We start from the raw sequence: 26,376 nt of genomic DNA, 5'->3' as shown, positions 1-26,376 counted from the left end.
GATTAAGTCTGCGTTCGTGAAGGTTGGGGTTCAGGGCCTGTCTGCGAATCGGTCTGCTGCCAGTCAGGTGTCGTGGACTAAACCAACCATAGGCTACGTGAAACTAAATGTCGACGGCAGCTGGTCTGCTCACGAAGTAAAGGCTGGCTGTGGAGGCGTAATCCGGGATCATGATGGCAACTGGCTGGGAGGTTTTGTTGCGAATATTGGCATATGCTCCGTCGAAGAAGTTGAGGCCTGGGCTGTATGGCATGGACTACGCTTCGCGCTAAATCGAGGTTATCAAAACTTAATTGTGGAGAGTGACTCTCGAACAGTGATCGAGCTTCTGAATCATTCTGGATTTTCGACAGGCGGTCTCACCAACCTTCTTGAGCGGTGTCGCGAGGAAATGGTGAATTTTCAATCCTTGGATTTATGTCATGTGTTTCGCGAACAAAACAGGATCGCCGACGCCCTTGCGAAACTGGCCCTAGTGAGCCCGAGGAATTTTACTGATCTAAGTGATGCACCGGATGCGATTGCAACCATAATTTATGAAGACCGCATGGGAGTGAGTTCCCTTCGTCGAGTGCCCGTGTCTGGGGCTATGGTCACCTGGTCTGGTCCGTCTATCTTGGGTATCCCCCTCTTTTGTTAAACAAAAAAAAAATATACATATACTCATACTTATGAACACAAAAATTCATACATATATATATATATATATATATATAAGTATATAGCAACAAAATAATAAGTTGTTCATCTCAAATAATCATAGGCTGATTTCCATAGAATAAGTTTTTTTTTTCTATTCCATATGTCTCTTAAAAGACATTAATCTAAAACAAAATTGATGTACAATTTCTACGAGGCAAAATATTTTAGATGGACATAAAAACATACCGTTAAAGCTTATTTTCTCAACTTCCTCTAAACGTTAAATTGTCCAAACTTTTTCCTTCTACCATCCATCATCATCATCCACACATATATAAAATTTAAGAATAAAAATACTCACATAAGCATATAATCAACAATCAAACTTACAACTATTCTACCCAAAATAAAATATAACAATAAAACTAAAACTTACTAGACTTAAAGGGGTGGTTCCTTAACTTTGTCCGTGCTTTCGGTAGTTAAGCTTCAAACCCTAACACACCCATCACTACGGGTAACGCCGTCGGCCACTCTCTTCATTGATTAACCGGTGCCTTGCTATAATGCTATATATGCACATCGTTTCGCTTTATTCCATAAAGCTGCTCTCCATTTGCTCCAATCTTCTATTTTTCTGTTTGTTTGTGCTCTCGTTTAGTCATTTCTAGAATAGATTTGGTTAATGAGGATTATTATACTCTGAATCAATTTGTTTCTCGTGCTTTAGAAGTTGATTTCTTTGGTTATATTATGGATCCGAAATCTGATTTTCTAGTCACTTTCCGCCCCTATGAAGAATGTTTTCAATCAATGTTAAAAGTAGTGGACTGAATGTTATGCATTGAGGATAAATTTAAGTTCTGAGGGGTTAGTTTTAGTTCTTCTTTTCATTCAGAAACGCTTAAATGTAGTTATGTGTTTTTGAAGAATTCGTTTAGCCATTTGTTTCCTTTCATCCCTATGATGAATTTCTCAGTACATTTTGACGTTAAAAGTAGCCTGATTATTCTTGATGAGAAATGAAGTACTGAGGGATGTGTTTTTCTATAAAATTGCTACTATGAATTCTGCCATTTTATGATTCCTGTTCCGGTTATTGCTCCATTTCTTCTTGAAAAGATTGTGCTGAACTTTGAGAAGCTTTGTCAGGGTGAAGTTTGGAAGAAAGGCCAAGAATTGAGTTTCACTAGCTGTAGTTTGAGAGCAACCTCACAAAGTGAGATACTCTTTGTGTGCAGTAAGTAAATACCTAGCATACTTTTGTGTTCAGTTAGGTTATCATAAATTACATATTCCCAGGCCGGAGGGTCCTCGGGCTAGGGATTCAACCTTTTGGGAAGAAAGATTATGCTGAACTTTTTGAAGGGCTGGTCATTGAAATTAATTAGTCTACAATGAAGTTTAATAATGTTAGCACTCTATAGTTTTATTTGTTGTGTAATTCTATTATGAGTAGTCTTCTGTATATATTTATCTATATTGTATATTCTATTGATGTGAATACAGAAATACAGTTCTCATTTGGTACAAGGCATTGGCTGATGTGTATGCTGAAGTGACTTGGGTTGTATCTCTGTTGCGTGGGTTCAGGTGTTTCTTTATCTGCTCCTCCGAGGCTGTGGTGACAATTTGGGGGGCGACTTACATGTGTTCCAATTTTGTATTTCATGCCAGGACTAAGCATGTTGAGATTGACTATTGACAAGGTTACTTCTGGTGAGCTTCAGGTTAGATTCATTCCCACTAAGGATTCGTTGGCTGATATCTTCAATAAACCGATGCCTGCTCCAAGGTTTGCTTTTCTTCGTGACAAGCTTCAGATTGTGTCCTGTGAACCTTCGCTGAGTGGGAGTGTTAGGACTTTATAATTTTAGGAGTAGTGTAATTCTATTATGAGTTGTTTATATATTTATCTATCATCTGTAATCTATTGATGTGAATACAGAAACACAGTTCTCATCAATAATTTGCTCTTTTTGCAGCTTATATCAGCAAATTTTATTGGTTTGTTTGTATCATGTATAATTTGCTAAGTTGACTCGTGTGTATGTTCTTTATTTCTTTCATAGAAGTGGACTGATACACTGTTGAGTGTTGATGAGAGCTTGGTTCTGAGTGATTTATTTGTCTTTTCAAGCATCGTGTTCTTTCTGTTCACTTACTCTGGATTATGAAGATAAGTTTGATTTATCAGTTTCGTTGCCTTGATTTGCTCATATTTTCAAATCTAGATTTGGGTTCTAGTCCTGAGATGTACCACAAAACTTACTCCAACAATGCTGGTAGGTATCTGTATAGTGTAAAGTATGAAACACATGGGCTATGCGTTCCTAACTAGCGCTTGCTCACATGTATATGAGAAATTAATTAATTTTTTTTTGTTTGTTTAAGTTTTAAAATCTTCCTATTTTCATCTAAAATCATGAAAACTTCTCATTTTTGTTAAAAACCTGAAAATCATGAAAACTTCTCATCTTTGTTAAAAACCTGAAAATCATGAAAACTTCTCATCTTTGTTAAAAACCTGAATGATACGACGTAGTGGAACTGTGGAAGTGATTAGAAAGATGTAGTGGAACTGTGGAAGTGAATAGAAAGAGAAATGAAGGAGAAAATTTGGGATTGATTATAAAATTACTTTTTTATCCCTTTAATTATTTTCATGTCAATCATTGACTCAAATTGAAAGTAGTGTTGGGTTGGACTTCGGTAAATAGTCCAATTTGGACAAAATCCATCTTTCGTTTATGCTGATTTGTTAGTTAGCTTCTTGAGGAAGCTCTTTCCACCAGAAAATAAAAATAAAAAATTCTTGAGGAAGCTAGTGGCTTCTCAGAACTGTGAACAGGAAAAAGTGAACAATAATTGGAGAGAAGTAGGCAATACTCATTCGATAGTAAAGAAGGGAAAACATTTTATTTTTGTTTTCATTCTCCACTTCGGCAGCAAGTGCAGAAATGAAAAACAATTTTTTTTCTTATCTTCACTCTCATTTTCGGCAGAAGGAAGGAGGAATCCATCCATTTTCTTTCTCCCTCATCTTTTGGTATTGCTGCGAGTGATCTTCATCAAAAATTTTAAAGCTCAGCTTATATTTATTTCTTCATAAAAAATTTTAAAGGTCAGCTTATATTTATTTCATATATCTTTTGAGTATTTTCGTACAAGATATTATTCCTTTTAGCATGTGATGTATTAATGATTTATGGATGTATAGTTCATGTGACAGTCTGAATCTTTATACTCGAGATTTGTTATATTGAAAACTTTGTTATTGGTGGTTCTGTGATTTTTTTTTTATTTGGAGTTTTTCACGTAAATCGTGTTTCTCATGTGTTTATATTTATTTTTAGACTATTATGTATTATCTTGTATAAGTGTATTGTATCGTTCTTGTGATTTCCATTGTCACATGAAGTAAAATTTTCTTCCCAACACTCAGCAATTATTACTTTGAGTGAAATGGTTACATTATAAATGTTAACCACCAAATTTTTATAATGTTTGATAATTTAATTATAATTTTTTAAAGTTCAATGATCAATTACACTCCGTATTATTTATTTAATTAATTAAAATACTCCGTAACTATTTGACACTTTTTTATAAATTAATTTTTAATACAGTAACATGATTTTCATTTTCTTTTACCTACCTGGTATAGAATATAATGATGGACATATTATTTGTGTGCCGATAAAACAGAAAAGTTCGGATTGGTACGAATGTACGATGTACGGCAATCGGCTTACCATGGCTGATTCAAAATTCCTTGAGAAAAGAAAACAAATGAAAATATTATGTATATTCTTATAGTTTATTCTTAATTTTTACTCCACAAATAATTTTGATGTAGGTATTTATAAAATTTATATGAAAAAAATAGTTTATCAACGCCACTATGTTAGAGAGAAATTTAGAGAGTAAAATTTAAAAGTTCATGTAGTAAACTCAAGAACAAAAGACCGAAAATGAAAAAGAAATGTAATCCACTAGTCCTTCATAGGTCGTGGTGCAATTTAATGAAAATGATGAGAGTATAAAGTAGAGATGTAACGGATTTTTCAATTAATTCTATAATTACTTAAATTTGTCTCGAATTAATTAAAATGATATTTGTACCCATTTCATATATATTTTAACTCACATGAATTTGAACTTTTATATATAAGCTCGCTAACAGGTGCAAACTTAATGAATTAATGTTGCAGTACATTCATTCAATAATTCATACCGAAAGCAGGTTCATGTAAGAAGTTATAACTAAGAATGTGTTTGGTTTGCACATGAGAATTAGAATCGGTATGAGTATCAAATACTTGGTAAGGGTAATGAGTTTTGGTGAAAGTATTTTGCATGTTCGGTAGTAGGGTGGGATGAAAATGATTGTTAATAGTTGGAGAAGAAATGAGGAAATGAAATGAAACCCTTATTTAATAAGGGTATGAGTTTTTCAATTAATGAGTATTCCAAACTCATAATAATATTCTAAAACCTATCAACCAAACAATAACAATCACTTTAATACCCCTAAACATGTCAATCAAACACACCCTAATTTAATTTATCTATTTAGGTAGATCAACTCTTGAAGTTACACATAAATAATATTTGTAATCCTTTCTTATTTTGAAAACTTGAAGAAACTATGTGAATAAAATTTTTTTTAATAGAGTTAAAATGTAATATCTGTTAATAACCAGGAATATAAAATTCCACTTAGCCAATCATATTCTATTGCAATATAATGCCACAAATTGCAAGGATAAATATGGTCTAACCACCACTTTGTCTTAATCAAGCTAGCACACCGCCTTCATGGAGTAAAAGGAAAAGTGGGTTACATAGTACATGTATCTATTTCTAGTAAGGGAAACGTGGTGCCCAAGAATCAGCAGAGCTAGCTACCCTGAAACAGCAAACAATGGAGGAGGAAGGGTCATCCAAAGACTCCATCTTTGAGGAGAGAGAGGAGTTAATGGTATCACCCACAGGCGGTTCGCCAATCTTCAGACCTGCCCGGTTTCTAAAACCCACAGCTTTCGCCATTGACGGCCAGAGGCCAAAGCTCCCTTCCTTGCCATTCTCCTCCGAAGCAGAGTGGCCTCTTGAGCTGTCATTCTGTGGATGGAGGGGCCCGCCAAATTTGTGGAGGAAATGGGTCACTTCCATGCGTGCCAAACACCTCTCTGTGTGGAGATCAGCTGGGATCGATGAAGCCATCATGGGTTCTGTGTATAAAATCCACAGAAATGAAAAACTGGTTTTGGGGCTAGCGGAGAGATGGTGTTCCCAGACGAACACCTTCGTGTTCGCCTGGGGAGAAGCCACTATCACTCTAGAAGACATAATGGTTCTGGGAGGCTTCTCTATTTTGGGCGGCCCTGTAACATTATTCACTCTCCAAGAACCTGACTTGAAAGAAACCCAAAACAGCCTTGAAAGATCACGGCACGATTTGGAAAGATTGAAGCTAGATAATCATGCTAAATGGCTGAAACTTTTCATGGACAGCGGGAGTGATATCGAGCACGAGGCGTTCCTATCACTCTGGCTGTCCAGGTTTGTTTTTCCGGGGAATAATCTTGACAAGATTGACAAAGATGTTTTCCCTGTCGCGGTTCGCCTAGCTCGAGGGATCAGGATTGCACTTGCTCCACCTGTTCTGTGTAGCATATATAGGGATATGAGTTTATTGAGAGAAACTATGGAAATGATTTCTTCATCTGGGGAAAATTGTGAGTGTGATGTTTTTGCACTCACACTTGGGGCACCCTTGCAGTTTGTGCAAATTTGGGGTTGGGAGAGGATAATTCCATTGAGGCCTCCTCCAAATTGCATAGAACCAGGAGAGGTGAGATTAGCTAGATGGCATAATCTAAAAGATTTTAGTAAGAGTATGAATGTGAGGACAAGTATTGACTCTGCTGCAGAGACATTTCTATGGAGGCCATATGTATTGGCAGTAGATAATTGGAAAATCCCCAAGTTCTACAAGGCAAAAGAACAGGTTGGGGAGGATTTGAGTGAAGAACTCAAGTCTTTTATGTACTGCTTAAGGGTGTCTCAACTTGTTGGGGTAGATTGCAATGAACCATATCGCCCTAACCGGGTAGCTATGCAGTTTGGGTTTGATCAAGACATTCCCGAATGGATCCCTCGTTCGAATAAATCCGGTGAAGTTGCTTGGTGTGAATATAGCAGGCCAATTGGGATGGTGAATCTCCCACCTAGATTGCTGGAATCTGATGTAACAGCAAGGTATTTGGAATGGTGGAGGAAATCTGTGTTGTTGCTTCCATTTGATGCTAATCAGGGCATGTTGCAAGGTAGAAGAAGTCCAAGGGAAGCAAAGAGATGTCTGAAAAACTCCAAACAAAAGAACAGTAATGTTATTAATGAGAAACTAGAAAATGGGCTTGATGTTCCACCAGGTTTTCCTCCCAAAACCAATGTTTTAGAAGGGAATGAGCACAATGCCAATGACAAAATTTCATCTTGTTTTGATGGGCATGTTGGATTTCATCTCGAGCATTATCCCGTAAAAGTGGAGTATGATGATCATGCATTTCCAAATGACAATGATAACTCTTCTGAGGTATTGCAGGATAGTAAAATACAGAAAAGAAATAAGGAGAACTTGCTATCTTCTGAAGGTCCTCCTGGGTTTCCTCCAAGGCCCAGATTAGTAGCTGTTGATAAACACCATGAATCTGCAGAGGCAGAAATGGAAGACTTGAGATTGACAAAAGAAAAGCAAAGGGATTGCCTATATGGAAGTAAGATTCCAGGACCAGATGAAATTGAAGCTAGAATTTCCAGGCTTGAGAAGTCAATAGCTTGGCTAAAAAACAAACATAGCTAATAATTAGTGACAATCGGATCTGAAACTCATATTGAAGCAATGGTGCTTCTAACTATACTTTCTCTTCTCATTCTAGCACTCAAATAGTGAGTGTGGGTATGAATGGTCAATAGTGATAGTATAAACTTGATGCTTATTCTTCCCTTTTTGCTTAAAATTTCTAATACATACTAGTGAAGATGTTACAAAGTTAGTGAACAAAGTATTATTTTCTGAAAAAATCAATGTTTTTCTCTTAAGCAGAAGGTGAGAGATTGGTGAAAATTAAATTATTCATTAGTGGTGGCCATCCAGTTGTCCAATTCCAAATATTACAAAATGATAAATGCTATATATTCATGATTGTCCTGCCCAATTCAGGAATCCTGTGGTTTATGTTTACTATAATGTGGTTAGTTACCAAGCTGCTCAACAGTCAAGAAGCTGATGTCTTCATTTCCCTTTCTTCTCCATTGCTCCTCCATTAAAAGTTAACTTCACTTTTAGTATGCTACTACTTTCAAAAAATTTTTGAAACACTAATGATTCTTTACAAGGTAGTGTATTTGTTTTATACTTTCTCAATGTTCTCACCATCCTGATTCAATCCTTGACCACCCAGTTGAAATGGTAACATGTGTCATCACACTACATAGTAGTTGGCAAGTTTCATATTTAGTCATTAACTTTTAATTTGATTATACTTTCAATTGTAATGTATTGTGTTATATTTTTCTTTCAACAATCCTTTAAATGTGTTGAGATTAACAAGAACAAGAAACAATAATAATGACAGAAAGTAAAGAAGACAAGGATTGTGATACTTACTACACATGTATTTATAGGCATCTAATCCCTATACAATTGGTTTAACCCCACTCATATTTCATTTCTTATATGAGAAAGACTCATATTCTTAATACCTATATGAGACAAACTCAACAAAATGTAAGGACAAAAAAAGTAATTTGTGGATAACTTGGTAACTACAAGATTACAAGTTCAACTCTTACCAGGAACGACTTTCTTGGTTTGAGCCGATCAATTATGAACATTCTAGGCTGATTTACCTCCCCATGGTACTTTGCCAGCTAGGGTTACAAGCACTATTGCAAAAATAGGCCGCCTAGGCGCCCCTAGGCCGAAGCGAATTGCTCCCTAGGCGGCTGCCTAGCACTTAACTCGGCCGACTAGGCTGAGTTGGCGGCCGACTCGGCCGAGTTAACTCGCTCAACTCGGCAGAGTTAGCTGAGTTAACTCGAGCAAGTCAGCCTTATTAATTGTTTTATTATATTTATATATAGAGTCCCAAAATGGTCCTTCGATTATGGCTTTTTCTCAATTTAGTAACTCGACTTTCAATTGCACCTAATGTGGTCCAAGTTGAAGTGTGTGCAAACGGTGATTAAGTGTGTGCGAACGGAATGAGTGCGTCAATCAATCTAGACTATTAAAAAATTTTAGATTGATGTACAAGATTTGATCTCACAATATTTTAATGGTCTAGATTGATTAAGATTCCAAGTTGAAGTGTGTGCAAACGGTGATTAAATGTGTGTAAACGGAGTGGGTGTGTCAATCAATCTAGACCATTAAAATTTATTAAATTGATGCACAAGATTTGATCTCACAATCTCACATATAGGTGATCTCATAGGAACCCTCCTCTCTCTCTCTCTCTATATATATATATAACATACACCACACGCGTGCACTATTTTTTTGTTTTTATAAGTCGTCGCTTAGACCGCCTAAGCTAGCGCCTACTGCAACCATGATTACAAGGCGAGGTTTACCCATTGAATACCCACGGGTAATAGCTGCAGGTTGCTCTAGTTATTTTTTTTTTTAAAAAGAGTAATTTGTGAGGAGTACTGAGTAGTTGGGTTTTCTGATCTTCTGTGATATGTATTCTGCATTTAGCTGTAATTTGTGGAAAGAGGGCTTGTGGTTCTAGTGAAAAACTGATCATCTATGTCCATTGGCCATAATTGCATTTGATGAAACTGAGGCAAATCAAGAACCTGTCAGTTGGTATTGAGGCTACCCTTCTGTTTTAATTTTTCTTGAGAAAAAAAAAATTAATTTGATTCTGCATAGAGCAATGACAGAAATGAAATATTTTCTTTGGCTCCAAACATATTGAATGGAAGGCTCCTTCATTGCATAAAGCATAATATAGAAAGATGTGTGTAGGAAAGGGAAATATGGGGTGATCCACAGAATCTGCTGGACCCCTATTTATGTAGCATACAGGATTGTACATTTGGACCATGATAGAATTCCTATTTTCACTGGCTAAACAATGTTTTTTTATTCTCCTTATTTTTTTGGGAAGAAAAAGAAAAAAAAAAGAAAAAAAAGAAGAAAAATTGACAATGTCAAAAGTCCATACAGAAATTCTATGTGAGGAGGGAGAGGAAGCAAAACAGATATTATGGAAACATTTTCATTTGCTTCCAAATCCTGGAATACTAGAAAAAACAAAAACTAGAATGTTTCAGAGGTATTGATGTGTCTTGATAGGAATCCGAGGTTGTAATGATGTTCTTATTGCATGAGTGGATTTCCAGAAATAAGGACATCTACTGAGCATTCCCAGGATTAAAAACACATGTTTTGGCCAATGCTGCATCTGGGAGAGTACTGAAAATGTTGGATTGCTTCTCTTATTGCACGGGAGAGGACCCAACCGATAAAGCGTTGAGAGAGGGCAGCATTCATGATTTCAGAGGCATGACCCTGACTTCATTTGCCAATATTTCTTTAAAATCTGGTAATTACATCTCTTCATCTCATTATCAACAGAAACTTGTTATGAAATGCAAGAAAAGCATCATTTCTGTAATGCCAATTAAAGCCATTCTTTTATGTGATATATGAAACGAATTGGACTGGCTTATTTTGCACGAATGGATTTGAATGGCAATGCAGATAGCAACAGGAGAAAGTATATAGCTGAAGAAGTAGGAAAATTTGGAAAAGGGAATATTTCAGCCCAGGCTTTTACATTCCAGGAATTGAATGACACAACCCAAAAGTTTAACCCTGATTTCTTGCTTGGTGAAGGAGGTTTTGGCAAGGTGTGTTGGGAAACAATTCTCGAAATACCCAAGAAAATGGACGAAAATAGAAAATCCACTAAAACAAATATTACAAGAAATATTACAAAATTCCAAGAATTTAAACCTACAACAAAGGTTCAAAAAACCTGGAATACAAGGGACGGGGAGAACGGACTTTTGGGGTAGTTGTAAGTACGAGTCGAGTTGCCTCTGTCCTTAAAACCTTATTTACCGCCTCCCGAGGTGCTGGAGCGTTGCGGTCTAGGTTTCCCAGGATAAAACGTACTACGATCCGCCGTTTGAGCACACAAACTTGGATCCGGCGAACGAGAACGTGGGATGAACACAGGTGGCTAGAACGAAGGAGGAGCAGAGTTTCGAAGTTCAAAACTGATTTCTTCCTTGTGTAAAATCTCCTGCTCAACCTGGAAATATATAGTAGAGGAAGTGATAAAATAGCATTGATAATGGCATTCATTCCTCACATGTAACCTCCTTCCATTAAGCACGAATTTACTTCCCACTAACAGTCCATTCATTAAGCACGAATTTACTTCCCACTAACAGTCCATTAATAAGAAATAATGGCAGGATTAATTACATTAATTCCTTAATGCCAAATAAGAAATAATGGCAGGATTAATTACATTAATTCCTTAATGCCAAAGGTCATTCTTATGAACGGTCACAGTGGAAGTGATACTTCGCTACTGGAGATCACTACGAGTTACCCTGGAAGCCACGAGACATCGCTCGTGAGAGAGGTTCGAAGCATCAGCTTTCGAGAGGTCCGCACGACACCCCCCTTCGAGATATCACGTCGCGTCTCGAACAGCTCGTGAGAGAGGTTCGAAGCATCAGCTTTTGAGAGGTCCGCACGACACCATACCGCGTGACCGGCTTCCTTCGAGATATCACGTCGCGTCTCGAACAGCCTAGGAGAGCCGAGACATCAGCTGCCTAGCTTTGCCGCGGCCCCGAGATGGAAAACTGTTCAGAAATTCGGCATAACTTAGCCCGTAAGGCCGCCAATTTTCCGGACGGCACAGGTGCCGGCGCACACAAGTTCAAGCCTTTCGAACTCATTTTTGGGATTTGATTTGCACCCCCCCTGCGCGCGAGAGAGAGCCTCTATGCCATACAAGTCAATTAGCTTAGAAAAGCCTCTTGTATATATAGTGGGTGAAATCCCCTTCCCAAACCAATGTGGGACAAATGCTTTTCCTTAAAGCTTTTCCCACAATTTTCCATCTCAATGGGTCTACTTTGAGAACCAATTTCTCATTCACCCATTATCCATTTTGAGCGTATAATATATCGATCTCTTCGTCTAAGAACGAAGAATCCGAATCCACTTTGACCCGACCCAAATCGGATGTGGACCCTACATATATTTATACCACAAAATGGCCACTTAAAATGCCATTTATTGCCATTTTTTCCAACAATCCCCCACATGAATGAAAATTGTTTTCGGGATAATTTTGGAAAATGGAAACAAATGTGTTCAACGTTTGATTCCTGCATAGCAGAGGTAGGTTTAACCCTTTGAACCTTGCCTTGTGAGATCTATATACCCTACTGGCTGTACGGTAGAACGCGATGTCTTTGAACCGACTGCCGTTTGTGTAGACATTGACAAATCTCACACAGGAACCTTCCAACCACGTCCTGTTCTCATGACTGTGCCCATTTTGGTCGTGGGACACCTGCCTGGTTCTGCAAGAGTTTCTAAAGAATTGAGCCCAGTTCAATTCTCCTTTGAAGCGACCCACACTTCTCTCTCACATAGGTGATTCTTTCTCGAGTTTCCCGCAACTCAACACATGTTAATTGACTTTGCGCACTTAGCACAAATCAATTCAACAATCGAATCATTAAAGCACTAGTGTGCTAGCCTCAATCGGGAGTCACTGTTTTAACGAGGAGTGGTAGGGGTCGGGGACTCCCACAGTGACGCGCTCATTCCATAATTTAGTTGTCCCATTGAACCTAGGTGCCAGCTAGGTTGGGTATCCATTATGGAATTTATATTACCAAGGGCTTTGGACCCATTCCTCGTATCAATTTCTCAACAACCAAAGGTTACCCTTTAGGTTAGCGGCCGCTACGTTGTCCTCTGGCCTTATAATCAACAGAGACAACTCCCGTTGCGAGAAATTGTTTAATGGTATTATGTCTACGACTCATAAGTCTAGACTACCATACAACTCCATACTCAACCAATTTTTGGATTGACTATCGCAAAACAATAACATTGGAGGTATGAGTTTTTCCAACTCGGGACATTCTCAACACGAATGGCATTACCATTCAACCTCTCGAGACACATGTGTCCTAAGGTTTTTCAACATAGACTCCAATAAGGATCTAGTTATCACGAGAATTTCCACTTTTGACTGACTATCCCGGCTCACATCAACCATGTAGCCACTTATGGACTTAACGTCCTTTTGATATCCGGTTAAGGTGCTATACTTTCCAAGTATGGCGGGATATCACACGTAGTGCAGTCCAAAATTATAAGTACCATAGGTATCTCATAATTTTCCACTATTGCCTTCTAGTGCGTAGCACTAGGGTTACTCGTATCACTACAGAGTTTATAAACCGCAAGGCAATATTTGGCCAAATACAACACTTAGATACAATTGAACTGACCAATAATCGGAGTGTATTCTCATCGAGAAGTACAATCTTTAAGATTTTTGGATAGTTAGTATCTAACGTTGTCCAAGCCACTTGATTATCATCCTTTTGCAAGGAATTAATCAACACAATGAGATTGGCTTCACAGGAGACCATCAGGTCTTCTCATGATTTTAATCCCGAAGATTTAAATCTGCTAATTCATATCTTTCACGTCAAATTTCCAATTCAACATGATCCTGGTAGACTTGATCACTCGATCGTTTCTACCCACGATGAGTTTATCGTGTATAAACATATAGTAACGCCATCGTCTATTGTATGCCATACATAGACTTTTTGTCACTTTGTTTATACTAAACTCGTTGGTTTATCATTGTATGATCAAAACATCACGTGCCAATATTTCAGGCTTATCGTTTTTACCATACAAGGATTTTTCCAAGTTACACACTTTCTTTCATAGCGAGGAACCAACAGAGCCCTTAGGCCGTTCCTTGTCTATAAGGATAGTGGTTCATCCATTTGATGAACTTCCAAATCCCACGCAGTGGTTAATGTAAGTGTCATCCTTATGGATTATTATTCTCACACGAGAGAATACTCATTAAAGTAATCAAGGCACTCACAAGTAATCTTCAATTACTGGCCTGTCCTTATACTTCAATGAAATTAACCGATTTTATCTTCCAACCCGATGATCCACCTAGGATCCAAAGGTTTTACAACCTGGAGGAAGAGCAACCAGTTCCGAAGCATGATTCTCTAACACAGAATCTACTTCACATTATAGCCTCCTTTTGGTACAAAACCAAATTGCACCCTTCGAACCAACCCATCACTAATCAGGAGATTAATTCTTAGAATTTGTATTGGATTTAACTTAAAGTTAATTCCGTAAAGTTCAGAATTATTCCCTGAATAGCTTAGCCGGTCACGAGAGGTGACTTTGTCCAATCACGAGAGGTAAACTTAAATTACTTCTCATGGACATCCGTAGAAAACACAATTTCTACATCCATTCGAGGCTTTATTTTCTAACGAGCCGTGTTAGAAAACCGATCCAATTTCTAGTAAACAAGTTAGACTATGCATATCGCATTCTAACAAGTATGTCAGAAAATCGAACCACATGATTTTCCAATCCTTACCAAATCCATTATATTTTCTAGTTAACAAGTTAGATTGTGCTCAGCACATTCTAATATGTAAGTCAGAAAATTTGGATTACCGGATTTTCCAAATCATTACTCATTAGCTGCGTCTAGCTATGAGTTCGGGTTTTAGGTCCTTCAATTGACCTTCACAGAAAACATCTTCAACGAACGATGAATTTCTGATTTGTTATATTCTTACGTACGTCCGAGACGTGGACTTTGAGTACTAAGAACAAACACTTTTGGCAAGCCGCCCCCACATTTCAAGTATCAACAGGATAGCTCGAACCTATCCACACTCGTAAGGAACCTTATCGAGTTACTTTGTAGGGAACCTTCGTATAAGGTTTTTGCTTGTCCAAAAAACCAATTGCCTCAGACCCACAACCTTGTGGTAGGCCCGAACATATCAACGTATTGATAATCGTGTTCGGTAGCATCGTTCGATTGAGGTGAATCCACATTATATTCTCAAGTATAATAACAACATAGAGATCACCCGAAGGTGTTTCTTGTTCACCACATCGATCGCTTCTAACCGCATTAATTCAACAATTAATTTGGTTTCCACCTTTATTCTTATAAAGAATAACATACCGCTACAGCGGTCCTGAAAGTAACAAACAACCTCTTCCCGCAAGGTATAGGCAGTACCAAACTGCCCCTTACGATCACGAGAGGTGGAGGGGTTAGCAACCTTTTGCAAGGTGCGGTTAAACCCCACGAGAGGTGATCGAATTACCTCTTCTCGGAAGACTAACATTCTTCCATATGCTTCCATCTCAAATGATTGTGACAACCATTTCAACGCCCACTAGCTTTAATTCCATCTTTAATCCCATTAAGCACTACCATTCGTGCCTTAACTAATGGATTAATTTTGGCATTAAACAAGCCGTTTAGACGTTAGTGCCATAGTGCACTTTCCTAGTGAACTCAATTAGCCCTTAAAGTGCTAATAATACACTAGTCCGTTAGTGTACGAAACACTATTATGTTGGTACGTTAGCGGTGTATCAAACCCACTTATCCAGTAGTAAATACATTTTCCGTTAAGCGATTAAGCTTTAACCAAATGTAAATAGATACTACAGTGTACCGAATTGCTAAATAAATAGCAACGAAATTGAGCATTTCCGTTAGTACTACAACATTAGCACTTTAAGCTCAATTCAACAGATTATTGACCCAACATTTCATCATTTGTCTCAAATTAATTTCACACTAGTAAAATTAGGAATTTCTGATCAAGTTAATTATAACACAATTAACGAGATCAAATCAACCAAAATTTCAACTAGTTGAATCAAACCATTATAATCGCATTAAGAATATAAAAAAAATATTCGAAACGATTGAGCCGAAGTGCTCACGATTATAAGGTTATTTCAATTTTGACAATTGATTTTCCCATGAAATCTAGAACCGAGGTTCATTACGTGATTTCAACCATGCAACACACAAGTTACATTTTTGTTGGTCATTAGCATTTCTCAAACAAATGCTCCATATGCACAAAGCATATAACATATCGAATCATACATCAAAATTATTTCATAAAATAACATGCATGTATATCGTGATTCAATACTTCTCAATGGAACATACATATTTTTAAAGCAATAAAAATATTACATGGATACTACTACTAATTTATTCGAATAAATTCAACAAGATAGGAGATTACAATGGAAATAAAACTTCCTAATCTCTATCTCGTAGTAGTCCATCACACCGTGTGCTTTGTTCCATTTGTTCAGCAGTTCACTCCCTCGGGGTGGTCTCATCATAGCACATCGAAATCCCGGTTGTGACCTTCACTCGTCCAACCATCCACCGTATCCATTAATCCTAGCAAAGTTGTCTTCAACTTTTTCCCCAGGATGACGGTTCGCATCGTAGTGACCTTTCACCTTCCTCACATAAACTAGTTCAGGTTTAAGCTTTCGCTTAGCCTTCCCTCGATTATGATCGAAGTCATTGGTCACACTACCACAGTCCTCAGACCATGTGGTAATCACACCACTGGATCCTCCATGGCTATTAGCCGATCCATTTGGTACCGGAGGTACCTGCATCGTAGGAACATTATCCGTGATGCCTACACCGTTCCGTGAACCAACATTCACCGGTGTTTGGGAATGTGCAACAACGTTGCCGTTCCCTCCATTGTTGTTCGTAACAACATTACCGTTCTCATCTCCGTTAGCAAACAAAGAGAGAGCTGGATTTTCCATTTCTCCGTGGTATTCGAGATTAGAAAAAAATAAATAAGGTTTTAAGATTGTTGGGAAACAATTCTCGAAATACCCAAGAAAATGGACGAAAATAGAAAATTCACTAAAACAAATATTACAAGAAATATTACAAAATTCCAAGAATTTAAACCTACAACAAAGGTTCAAAAAACCTGGAATACAAGGGACGGGGAGAACGGACTTTTGGGGTAGTTGTAAGTACGAGTCGAGTTGCCTCTGTCCTTAAAACCTTATTTACCGCCTCCCAAGGTGCTGGAGCGTTGCGGTCTAGGTTTCCCAGGATAAAACGTACTACGATCCGCCGTTTGAGCACACAAACTTGGATCCGGCAAACGAGAACGTGGGATGAACACAGGTGGCTAGAACGAAGGAGAACGAGAACGTGGGATGAACACAGGTGGCTAGAACGAAGGAGGAGGAGAACGTGGGATGAACACAGGTGGCTAGAACGAAGGAGGAGCAGAGTTTCGAAGTTCAAAACTGATTTCTTCCTTGTGTAAAATCTCCTGCTCAACTTGGAAATATATAGTAGAGGAAGTGATAAAATAGCATTGATAATGGCATTCATTCCTCGCATGTAACCTCCTTCCATTAAGCACGAATTTACTTCCCACTAACAGTCCATTAATAAGAAATAATGGCAGGATTAATTACATTAATTCCTTAATGCCAAAGGTCATTCTTATGAATGGTCACAGTGGAAGTGATACGTCGCTACTGGAGATCACTACGAGGCTTTCGAGAGGTCCGCACGACACCATACCGCGTGACCGGCTTCCTTCGAGATATCACGTCGCGTCTCTACCGCGTGACCGGCTTCCTTCGAGATATCACGTCGCGTCTCGAACACGTGACCGGCTTCCTTCGAGATATCACGTCGCGTCTCGAACAGCCTACCGCGTGACCGGCTTCCTTCGAGATATCACGTCGCGTCTCGAACAGCCTAGGAGAGCCGAGACATCAGCTGCTAAGCTCTCGAACAGCCTACCGCGTGACCGGCTTCCTTCGAGATATCACGTCGCGTCTCGAACAGCCTAGACATCAGCTGCTAAGCTCTCGAACAGCCTACCGCGTGACCGGCTTCCTTCGAGATATCACGTCGCGTCTCGAACAGCCTAGGAGAGCCGAGACATCAGCTGCCTAGCTTAGCTTTGCCGCGGCTCGGAAATTCGGCATAACTTAGCCCGTAAGGCCGCCAATTTTCCGGACGACACCGCAGGTGCCGGCGCACACAAGTTCAAGCCTTTCGAACTCATTTTTGGGATTTGATTTGCACCTCCCCCCCCTGCGCGCGAGAGAGAGCCTCTATGCCATACAAGTCAATTAGCTTAGAAAAGCCTCTTGTATATATAGTGGGTGAAATCCCCTTCCCAAACCAATGTGGGACAAATGCTTTTCCTTAAAGCTTTTCCCACAACTTTCCATCTCAATGGGTCTACTTTGAGAACCAATTTCTCATTCACCCATTATCCATTTTGAGCGTATAATATATCGATCTCTTCGTCTAAGAACGAAGAATCCGAATCCACTTTGACCCGACCCAAATCGGATGTGGACCCTACATATATTTATACCACAAAATGGCCACTTAAAATGCCATTTATTGCCATTTTTTCCAACAAGGTGTACAAAGGCCACCTAGAAACCAAAAATATTGTACCCTCATAATCCTTTCCAATTTAAATCCTCTTCAGATTGAAAATATTGTCAGGGACATTATTAACCTGTTTTTTTTATGCATTTTGATGTCATTCAGGATATTGCAGTCAAACAGCTTGACAGAAATGGTTTTCAGGGAAATAGGGAGTTCCTTGTGGAAGTTCTACTGCTGAGTCTTCTCCACCACCCTAACCTTGTAAACTTGATTGGATACTGCTGTGATGGCGAAGAGCGCATATTAGTATACGAGTTCCTGGAAAACGGCTGCCTCGAAGATCATCTTCTTGGTATTTAAATCCAACTACACTTCACACCAAATCTTACCTTCATTTTCAGGGACTATAGTGAACATATCTGAACCATAGAGCTTATGTTTTTTTAATGTTTTCAGACCTAAAACCTGGTAAACCGCATCTAGATTGGAAAACGAGGATGAAAATAGCCGAGGGAGCAGCAAGAGGGCTTGAATACCTACACGAAACAGCCAATCCTCCAGTAATTTACCGCGACTTCAAAGCATCCAATGTACTTCTAGACAAAACCAAGCTAGGTCCAACCGGGGATCAAACGCATGTCTCCACCAGGGTCATGGGTACCTATGGCTATTGTGCGCCTGAATATGCCTCCACTGGTCAGCTTTCCACCAAGTCTGACGTTTACAGCTTTGGGGTCGTGTTCTTGGAGATGATCACTGGGAGAAGAGTCATCGATAACGCTAGACCAAGTGAAGAACAGAACTTGGTTTTGTGGGTACTTGCTCCATCTCAACTAAAAGTCTAAGCTAATAGTTGGACTGCACATTTATGTTTATATTATATTTATGCTCAACATCCATTACTATATATACACTCCAAGAAATCTCTGCAGCTCTATAAATACATATTATTGTACTCAACTCTAGAACTGCAGGCTCAACCATTGTTCAAAGATAAACAGAAATTTCACTTAATGGTGGATCCATTGCTGCAAGGGAACTACCCAACAAAGGGACTGTATCAGGCTCTTGCAGTTGCAGCAATGTGTCTAGAAGAGGAGGCAGACACGCGGCCATTCATCAGCGATGTAGTCACCGCTCTCGAGTTCCTGTCGGGGAACAGGAAAGCGGAGGGCGAGGGCTGTGACACCCCAACCTCACACAGGCTGAGATAGATAAAACTTAGCACAACAGCTGCCTATCTCAACCAAAACCAAACGTAGCGGAAGCGAATTTAAAACTTAAGGGCGTCATGCCACATCTAGGTATAAGCACAGCCTAGATGCACAGGCTAAACATAAAGATAAACTAAGCTGTCATATAAATAATCCAGAATAAATCCTCAAACATAATCCATAATTATCCAAAAATACCCAAAAGACTAATCAAGAGTATATCATAATAATATCTCAAGGCACACAGGCCCAACAACTCAAAGTCTAACATCATAACTAAGTCTACGCATCCTCAGATAGAGAAACTCTAGCGCGCTCTCGCATAGACTACTCCAAACCTGGAAAACACGCAAAGAACCATTAGCAAAAGAATGCTAAGCAACCACCATTCACACCCGCAAGGAGATATAGATATACATAAGCTTGTAAATAGGTTTACACACCCATATAGAATATAAACACCAACAGACTGTTCGATAGTTCAAAACGGATACTCAACAATAATAAGCTGAACGAAGCATAACCAAAACTCATTCGAATAAAGCCAAAGCACAACGATGAAAGCATAAGACAACAACGAGTCATAACCAAGATACCAACTGAACACGAGTATAAGGAACAATCAATCATAATCGAGAACAACGGGATATCAACTGAGTAAACAAGGACTCACAACTAAAGAACCGAAAGAAAAATCACAACACCAACCACCAAACCTCACACCAATCCTCACACCGAACCCAACCCCAAATCAGGAGCCAAGTATACAGGGGTAAAAACCCAATCACAGGGACCGAAGTCCAATCACAGGGGTGAATCGACCCAATCACGGGGGTAATGAACCCAATCACGGGGTAATGAACCCAATCACAGGGACCGTAGTCCAATCACAGGGACCTAAGTCCAATCACAGGGGTCATCGACCCAATCACGGGGGTAATGAACCCAATCACAGGGGTAATGAACCCGAATACNTTACCCAACAAGAGGCATGGATAAATACTCCAAAGACATGGTAAAATACTCCACAAAACAATCCAACAATAATCAGGAACAAAAGGAGAAACAACAGACAACAACATCCCAAAAACAGCCTCTGAGAGCAGATTCCCAGAGTACTTGCGGAACACTCTGACGGAACACCGTCCTCCGCCACACTCCTCCGCAGGAAGGAGGCGGACTGCCTCAACGGAACACCACTCTCCGTTCAACCCAACCGCCTTGGCCTTGCGGAACTCCCCGGCGGGTTACATTGTGCCGCCGAGGACCTCCGCAAGGTCAACTNTTACCCAACAAGAGGCATGGATAAATACTCCAAAGACATGGTAAAATACTCCACAAAACAATCCAACAATAATCAGGAACAAAGGAGAAACAACAGACAACAACATCCCAAAAACAGCCTCTGAGAGCAGATTCCCAGAGTACTTGCGGAACACTCTGACGGAACACCGTCCTCCGCCACACTCCTCCGCAGGAAGGAGGCGGACTGCCTCAACGGAACACCACTCTCCGTTCAACCCAACCGCCTTGGCCTTGCGGAACTCCCCGGCGGGTTACATTGTGCCGCCGAGGACCTCCGCAAGGTCAACTCCAACTCCCAGTTCCAGAATGCAAAGCAGACACGAAAAAAGGTATTTCCAGATAGCAAAAAATCAGACCCAATACACCAACATTTCATCCAATTTAGAGGCCAAAGACATGGAAATCCAAACCATCAATGATCATACAACACTAATCAAAAGATCAAGATGAAATCCAACAAATAGATTCAACAAAATAGGCTAATCACAAGGAATTTTCAGGATTTCCAACACCAAGAACATCATATAGAATAGGAGTGAATAAAAATAGTTTTGATGGACATAGTGGTTACCTCGAATAGCTTTCTCCAACTCCAACAAGCCCTAAGCAAGATCACAAAGCCCCACCTTCACCTTGATCATCTTTTACCCAAAGAACCCCAAAAGAACATTATAAGAATATGCTTAAAAGACTATCAAAAACACAAAATACAAGATGGATTCTTAGCTAGATGAACTTACCCACTCCTAGACAAGCATAAAAGAGCAATCTTTGCTTGAAAACTTGTAGGGAAAAAAAGAGATCAAATTTTGGACAATAGGGAAGGGAAAAAATGGCGTGTAAAGTGATAGAGAGGGAGGAAGAAGAGTGAAAGCTTTTAGGGGTTTTGATCTTCCAAATTATATACTAAGAATACATACAATATTTAGGGTGTAAGACTTTAATATGAGTTGGGCTTAAGTATATAATATGATGGCTACAAGAATTAATTATATATATACAAGACTAGCAAATTGGGCTAATGAATTCACCCCTTATAATTAATATAGGAATTAGAATCAAGGAAGCCCATAGAAATGTCTTAGGAACATTATATAATATAAGATCAATAAGTTGGGCTTGTAGGAATATTTAATTACAACTATTGTAAGGATCCAAATTGAATAAAAATCCCTTACAAGAATAATTCAATTAATTGGGCTCTTGATTAGAATAATTAAATTAGGCTCATGAATATATATATATATAAGTGTATATATATTAAATTGAAAGAATTAGCCCAATTAGAATAATTAAATTGCCCAAGGAATTAATTAATGAATCGAAAGGCTTGAACGAATTTACGGGGTGTTACAAGGGCGGCCAGGAAGAAGAAGGAGCAGCCAAGTCATTGCCTCCAGGGAGTGAAAGTAATGTTGAAAAACATGAAAGTAGTGAGCCTGCTGAAGTTAGAGAAAAAGACTAAAAGCTCTGCAGTGTTTTGGATAGTATTTTTGTAAAAGGCCAAATAACTAACATTGGTTTTTACCTAACAAGTAATGCAACTAATGATTTCTATGTTTGGTTTCAAAGTTGATTGTTTTGAAGATTCACTCCTCAAAGTTTTTGTTGATAAGAGCATCTTTATCAGTTGGGGTTTTTTCTCTAATCCCAACATCCACATCATCATCCACTATCTCACTCAATCACAAAAACTCTTATCCACATCAGTTTAAAGTTTTTTCTCAGTTTTTTGTGGACCCACAATTTTCTATCATATATTTTAATTATTTCTTTATTTATTTGAATTATAAATTTATAATTATAAAAATTAATTAAAATAAACATTCCTACATTTAATTAAAATGATAATTACAAACATTTAAATTAATTTTTGTTGTTGCTTTTTTATTTTAATCATTTTAAATTTTAATTATAATTAAATCATTTAAAAGTTAATTCAAAAATATTAAATTTGATATTTCATAAAAAAAATTGAAATGAAAATAATAAAACAATCAAATACAAACAAATTAAATGAAAAAAATAAAAGTAGAAGAAGAGCGTGAAACAAAACAGGACAAAAATGAATCAAAAGAAAAAAAGAAGCAAACCAGCTGGAGAGAGAAGAGCAACCTACCCCACTTTCTGACATAATCTCCATTTTTGCAGAAGTTCATTTTTTCAAATAACCCACCACCACATCAGTTCATTTCATCATTTACATGGATCCTCACTGACATTATCTCCCCAATCTCCACAGATGGAGATGCTCTAAGACTAACAAGTACTTGTAATGTTTGGATTTTGGCATTCCTTTTGCTAAGTTAGTTTGACCAATTATTCATCCTATACAAACTTTCAAACTGACAAAATAATTTCAAGGGGTAAAGTTTAATAATTTTTTATTATTAACTTGGTTGAAGACTTGAAGTACTTACTTTTAAAGTTAAGTTATTCTCTTCTTGATTTTAGTTTGAAGTCTTCAGTTTATGGATGCAAATAAGTTGAGACGAACTCGAATTCAGGTAGGCTCCGGTTTGAGCTCTAAATAGTAGTAAGTCTAGTTTGACTTGTTATAGATCGGTAATTAGTGCTATTTCGATATGAGATTATGGCTAAATTGTTGGTGAAAATGGACTAATTAATGTTTATTTGTTTATATTTTGTGAATCAATCAATATTAGGGTGAATGTGGAAAATGAAGGAAATAATTGATGATTTGATTAAGTTGACTTTGGAGCTGAGATTCAAAACAATGACCTTTTATATGGGAGAGTTATGTCAATAGACCACAATGTCATTGACATTAATATGTCAATAGTCTCATCTTGAATATATGAAATAATCATAGACAGTTTTTCAGAATGTCTAATTAGTTTGGGATACAAATGATTATTATCATTAAATATTCGTAGAATCTATCATCAAGTTTGATCAAATTATTAGTTTTTATATGATCTAATGTTGGTTTTTTCTTATATTATGATCTAACGTTGGTTTTTTTTTTTTATATTATGATTTAACGTTAGTTTTTATCTAACAAATAATGCAACTAATGATTTCTATGTTTGGTTTAATAAAAAAAATGATTTCTATGTTTGGTTTAAAAGTTGATTATTTTGAAGATTAATTCACTCCTCAAAGTTTAGTAGATGGACTAAGTAATTGTAATGTTTGGATTTGGCATTCCTTTTTGACCAATTATTCATCCTAACTAAAATTTTCAAACTGACCAAACAATTTCAAGGAGTAAAGTTTTAGAATTATTGTTATTGTTGTTGTTATTAAATTTTACCAATGCTTAATTTTAAAATGACTCCTTGATTGAAGTTCTTGCCTTTTTGATTGAGTTTGAAGTGTTCAATTTAGGGATGCAAACAAATCGAAATAAACTCGAATTTATGTAGGCTAGAGTTTTTGAATACCAATAAACTTTTAAGAACTCTTTAAGAGTATGGATTGAATATCACTAGATTTTTATTTAAAAGTTTATAAAAGTCGATTGAATATACAAGTGTATTTTTACAAGAATAATGAGGTGTGAATGTCAATGTGTGAGTCTCTTTCAACTTAATTAAAATTCGGAGCCTCTAGTTTGATCAGGGAGCTCGAAATTGTAATTACCTTAAAATCAATGTATTCTATCAAGTTATATTCTTTTTTTGCGAAACACACAATACATAGATATTGAATTATTATTTTAAAAAAATTTGATAACTTCGCCGGACTATATCTTGTTGTTGGTTGGTCCATCATATAGTCCGTTAAAAAATTGTATTAAAAAAATATTTTATAAAAAATAAAAAAATATTATGTGTACTTCTATTTTCTACTTTCACAAATAAAATTTTGATGTAAAAAGGCCCACATAGAAAGAATAGCTTATCAGAACCAATTTAATTTAAGCGTGAACTAAAAAACATGTTTCCTTCATCTTATAAAATTGCGGCATAATCTGCGTTTAGTACTTTAGTCGTCTTAAACCCTTTTATGTTTATGACCAGTGTCCTCCTTGAGTCCTCCCATTTTGTGTGCATACATGGCCTGTGCTGCTCCGCTCTTCTTCTCATCATTCAGGACTCATAATTACCGTCCCTTCCACTATCAGACAACGGATAAACCCTAGTAAAACCCTTTTGTTTGTTTCTTAATCCATTTTTTGTTGTTTTTTGTTTTTATACGGTGAAGCATTGAAAAAGCATATATAGGTGTATTAGAACAGCCGCTTCTCCTCTCTCCAGGAAGCTTGTAGGCCGAGCAGCCTCCGAGGCCATGGCAGTAGTGAGCTTCTCTACCTAGACCGCTACCCCTGTCAAGCGTTCCTCTTTTGCCCCTAATAGATACTTCTGGCTTTGCTCTCGCTCTTTCTCTACTTCTCACTCCTTTTGGTTTTCATGCTCGCCAAAAGCCTGCCACAGGTTCGTTTTATTCCCTAATGCGTTAGTTTTGCTCTTCTATGTTCCTCTCAAACTTTGTTTCAAGTCATTTTGGACCTTCTATTTATTTAATTTTTGTTTTGTTTTCATATATGGATAAGGTAGCTTGTTTTAAAAAAATAAAAATTCTAGAATGTTTCTCGCTTTTAGTGTTGTTGTATACCAAATGTCTGTGAGAAGGAGAAAGCATTTGGTATCTTTTTTCTGCCAATTTTGATACCGAAAACCAGAGCGCAGTGCTCTAGTTTCTCACCGGAAAACCAGTGCACTGTGCTCTGCTCCCTCCGCAGCGAGAACCAGAGCAGTGCAGACCAGAGCACTGCTCTGGGTTCCTCGCCGGAAACGGGGGGTTATTTTTTTATTATTTTTTTAAATTTATTTTATTTATTATATATTATTATTATAATTATAATTAAATTTTTAATATTTTTATAAATATTTTACTATTTAAATAAAATAATAAAAATATATAATTATACATTTCTATCCATTTCCGGAAAATGAAACAAACACACAAAAGGCAGTTTTCCAGAATGCAACCAAACACTGGAATTGAAAGCATTTTCGGAAAATGATTACAGAAGTCATTTTTCTGCTTTCCAAAGGAACCAGAGCAGTGCTCTGGTACCAGAGCACTGCTTTGGTTCCTCGCCGGGGACCAGAGCGTGGTTTCCGCCGGAAACGGGGGTTATTTTTTTATTATTTTTTTTAAATTTATTTATTTATATTATTATTATTATAATTATAATTAATTTTTTAATATTATTATAAATATTTTACTATTTTAAATAAAATAATAAAATATATAATTATACATTTCTATCCATTTTCCGAAAATGAAATAAACACACAAAGACAGTTTTCCAGAATGCAACCAAACACTGGAATTGAAACCATTTTCCGGAAAATGATTACAGAAGTCATTTTTCTGATTTCCAAAACACCCTAAAACTCAAAAATATATTTCCTTTATTTATAAAATTGCGCGCTAATCTGCTTTGCTTTAGTCGTCTTAAACCCTTTCATATTTTAACCAGTGTCTCCTTGAGTCCTCCCATTTTGTGTGCATACATGGCGTGTGTGCTCCGCTCTTCTTCTCATCATTCAGGACTCATAATTACCTAAACCTTCCACTATCAGACAACCATAACCCTAGTAAAACCCTTTTGTTTGTTTCCTAATCCATTTTTGTTGTTTTTTGTTTTATACGGTGAAGCATTGAAAAAG

The 26,376-nt window shown here is 37.6% G+C and overlaps 2 protein-coding genes, 1 long non-coding RNA gene and 2 other non-coding genes across 6 annotated transcripts; all 5 read left to right on the top strand.

The window, feature by feature from the left end:
- Positions 1–1,070: 1,070 nt before the first annotated feature.
- LOC116001866 lies at positions 1,071–2,741 on the top strand. 2 transcript variants are annotated; one of them, XR_004094316.1, is made up of 3 exons: positions 1,071–1,159; positions 1,795–1,882; positions 2,152–2,741. It is a non-coding gene; the product is annotated as an uncharacterized LOC116001866 (long non-coding RNA). The 2 variants fall into 2 exon arrangements; XR_004094315.1 differs by lacking the exon at positions 1,071–1,159 and having other exon boundaries at positions 1,166–1,882.
- On the top strand, positions 1,429–1,515 carry LOC116003218. Its single transcript, XR_004094650.1, has one exon. It is a non-coding gene; the product is annotated as a small nucleolar RNA R21 (small nucleolar RNA).
- LOC116003220 lies at positions 1,599–1,682 on the top strand. Its single transcript, XR_004094652.1, has one exon. It is a non-coding gene; the product is annotated as a small nucleolar RNA R21 (small nucleolar RNA).
- Positions 2,742–5,518: 2,777 nt separating the features above from the next.
- On the top strand, positions 5,519–7,510 carry LOC116001175. The gene has a single exon (XM_031241063.1). It carries the CDS (start codon positions 5,570–5,572, stop codon positions 7,508–7,510), a length of 1,941 nt encoding a protein of 646 aa, XP_031096923.1. The 5' UTR covers positions 5,519–5,569.
- A 2,469-nt stretch (positions 7,511–9,979) lies between these two features.
- LOC116002510 (probable serine/threonine-protein kinase PBL23) lies at positions 9,980–19,121 on the top strand. The gene is made up of 5 exons (XM_031242664.1): positions 9,980–10,265; positions 10,424–10,572; positions 18,242–18,274; positions 18,375–18,564; positions 18,669–19,121. The coding sequence occupies exons 1-5, from the start codon at positions 10,142–10,144 to the stop codon at positions 19,055–19,057; spliced, it is 885 nt and encodes a 294-aa protein (XP_031098524.1). The 5' UTR covers positions 9,980–10,141; the 3' UTR covers positions 19,058–19,121.
- Positions 19,122–26,376: the final 7,255 nt, after the last annotated feature.

This window comes from Ipomoea triloba, chromosome 13 (genome assembly GCF_003576645.1).
Source record: "Ipomoea triloba cultivar NCNSP0323 chromosome 13, ASM357664v1".
NCBI lineage: Eukaryota > Viridiplantae > Streptophyta > Magnoliopsida > Solanales > Convolvulaceae > Ipomoea > Ipomoea triloba.
The sequence above is the reverse complement of the archived record's forward strand: the minus strand, read 5'-3'. Positions and strand labels throughout refer to the sequence as shown.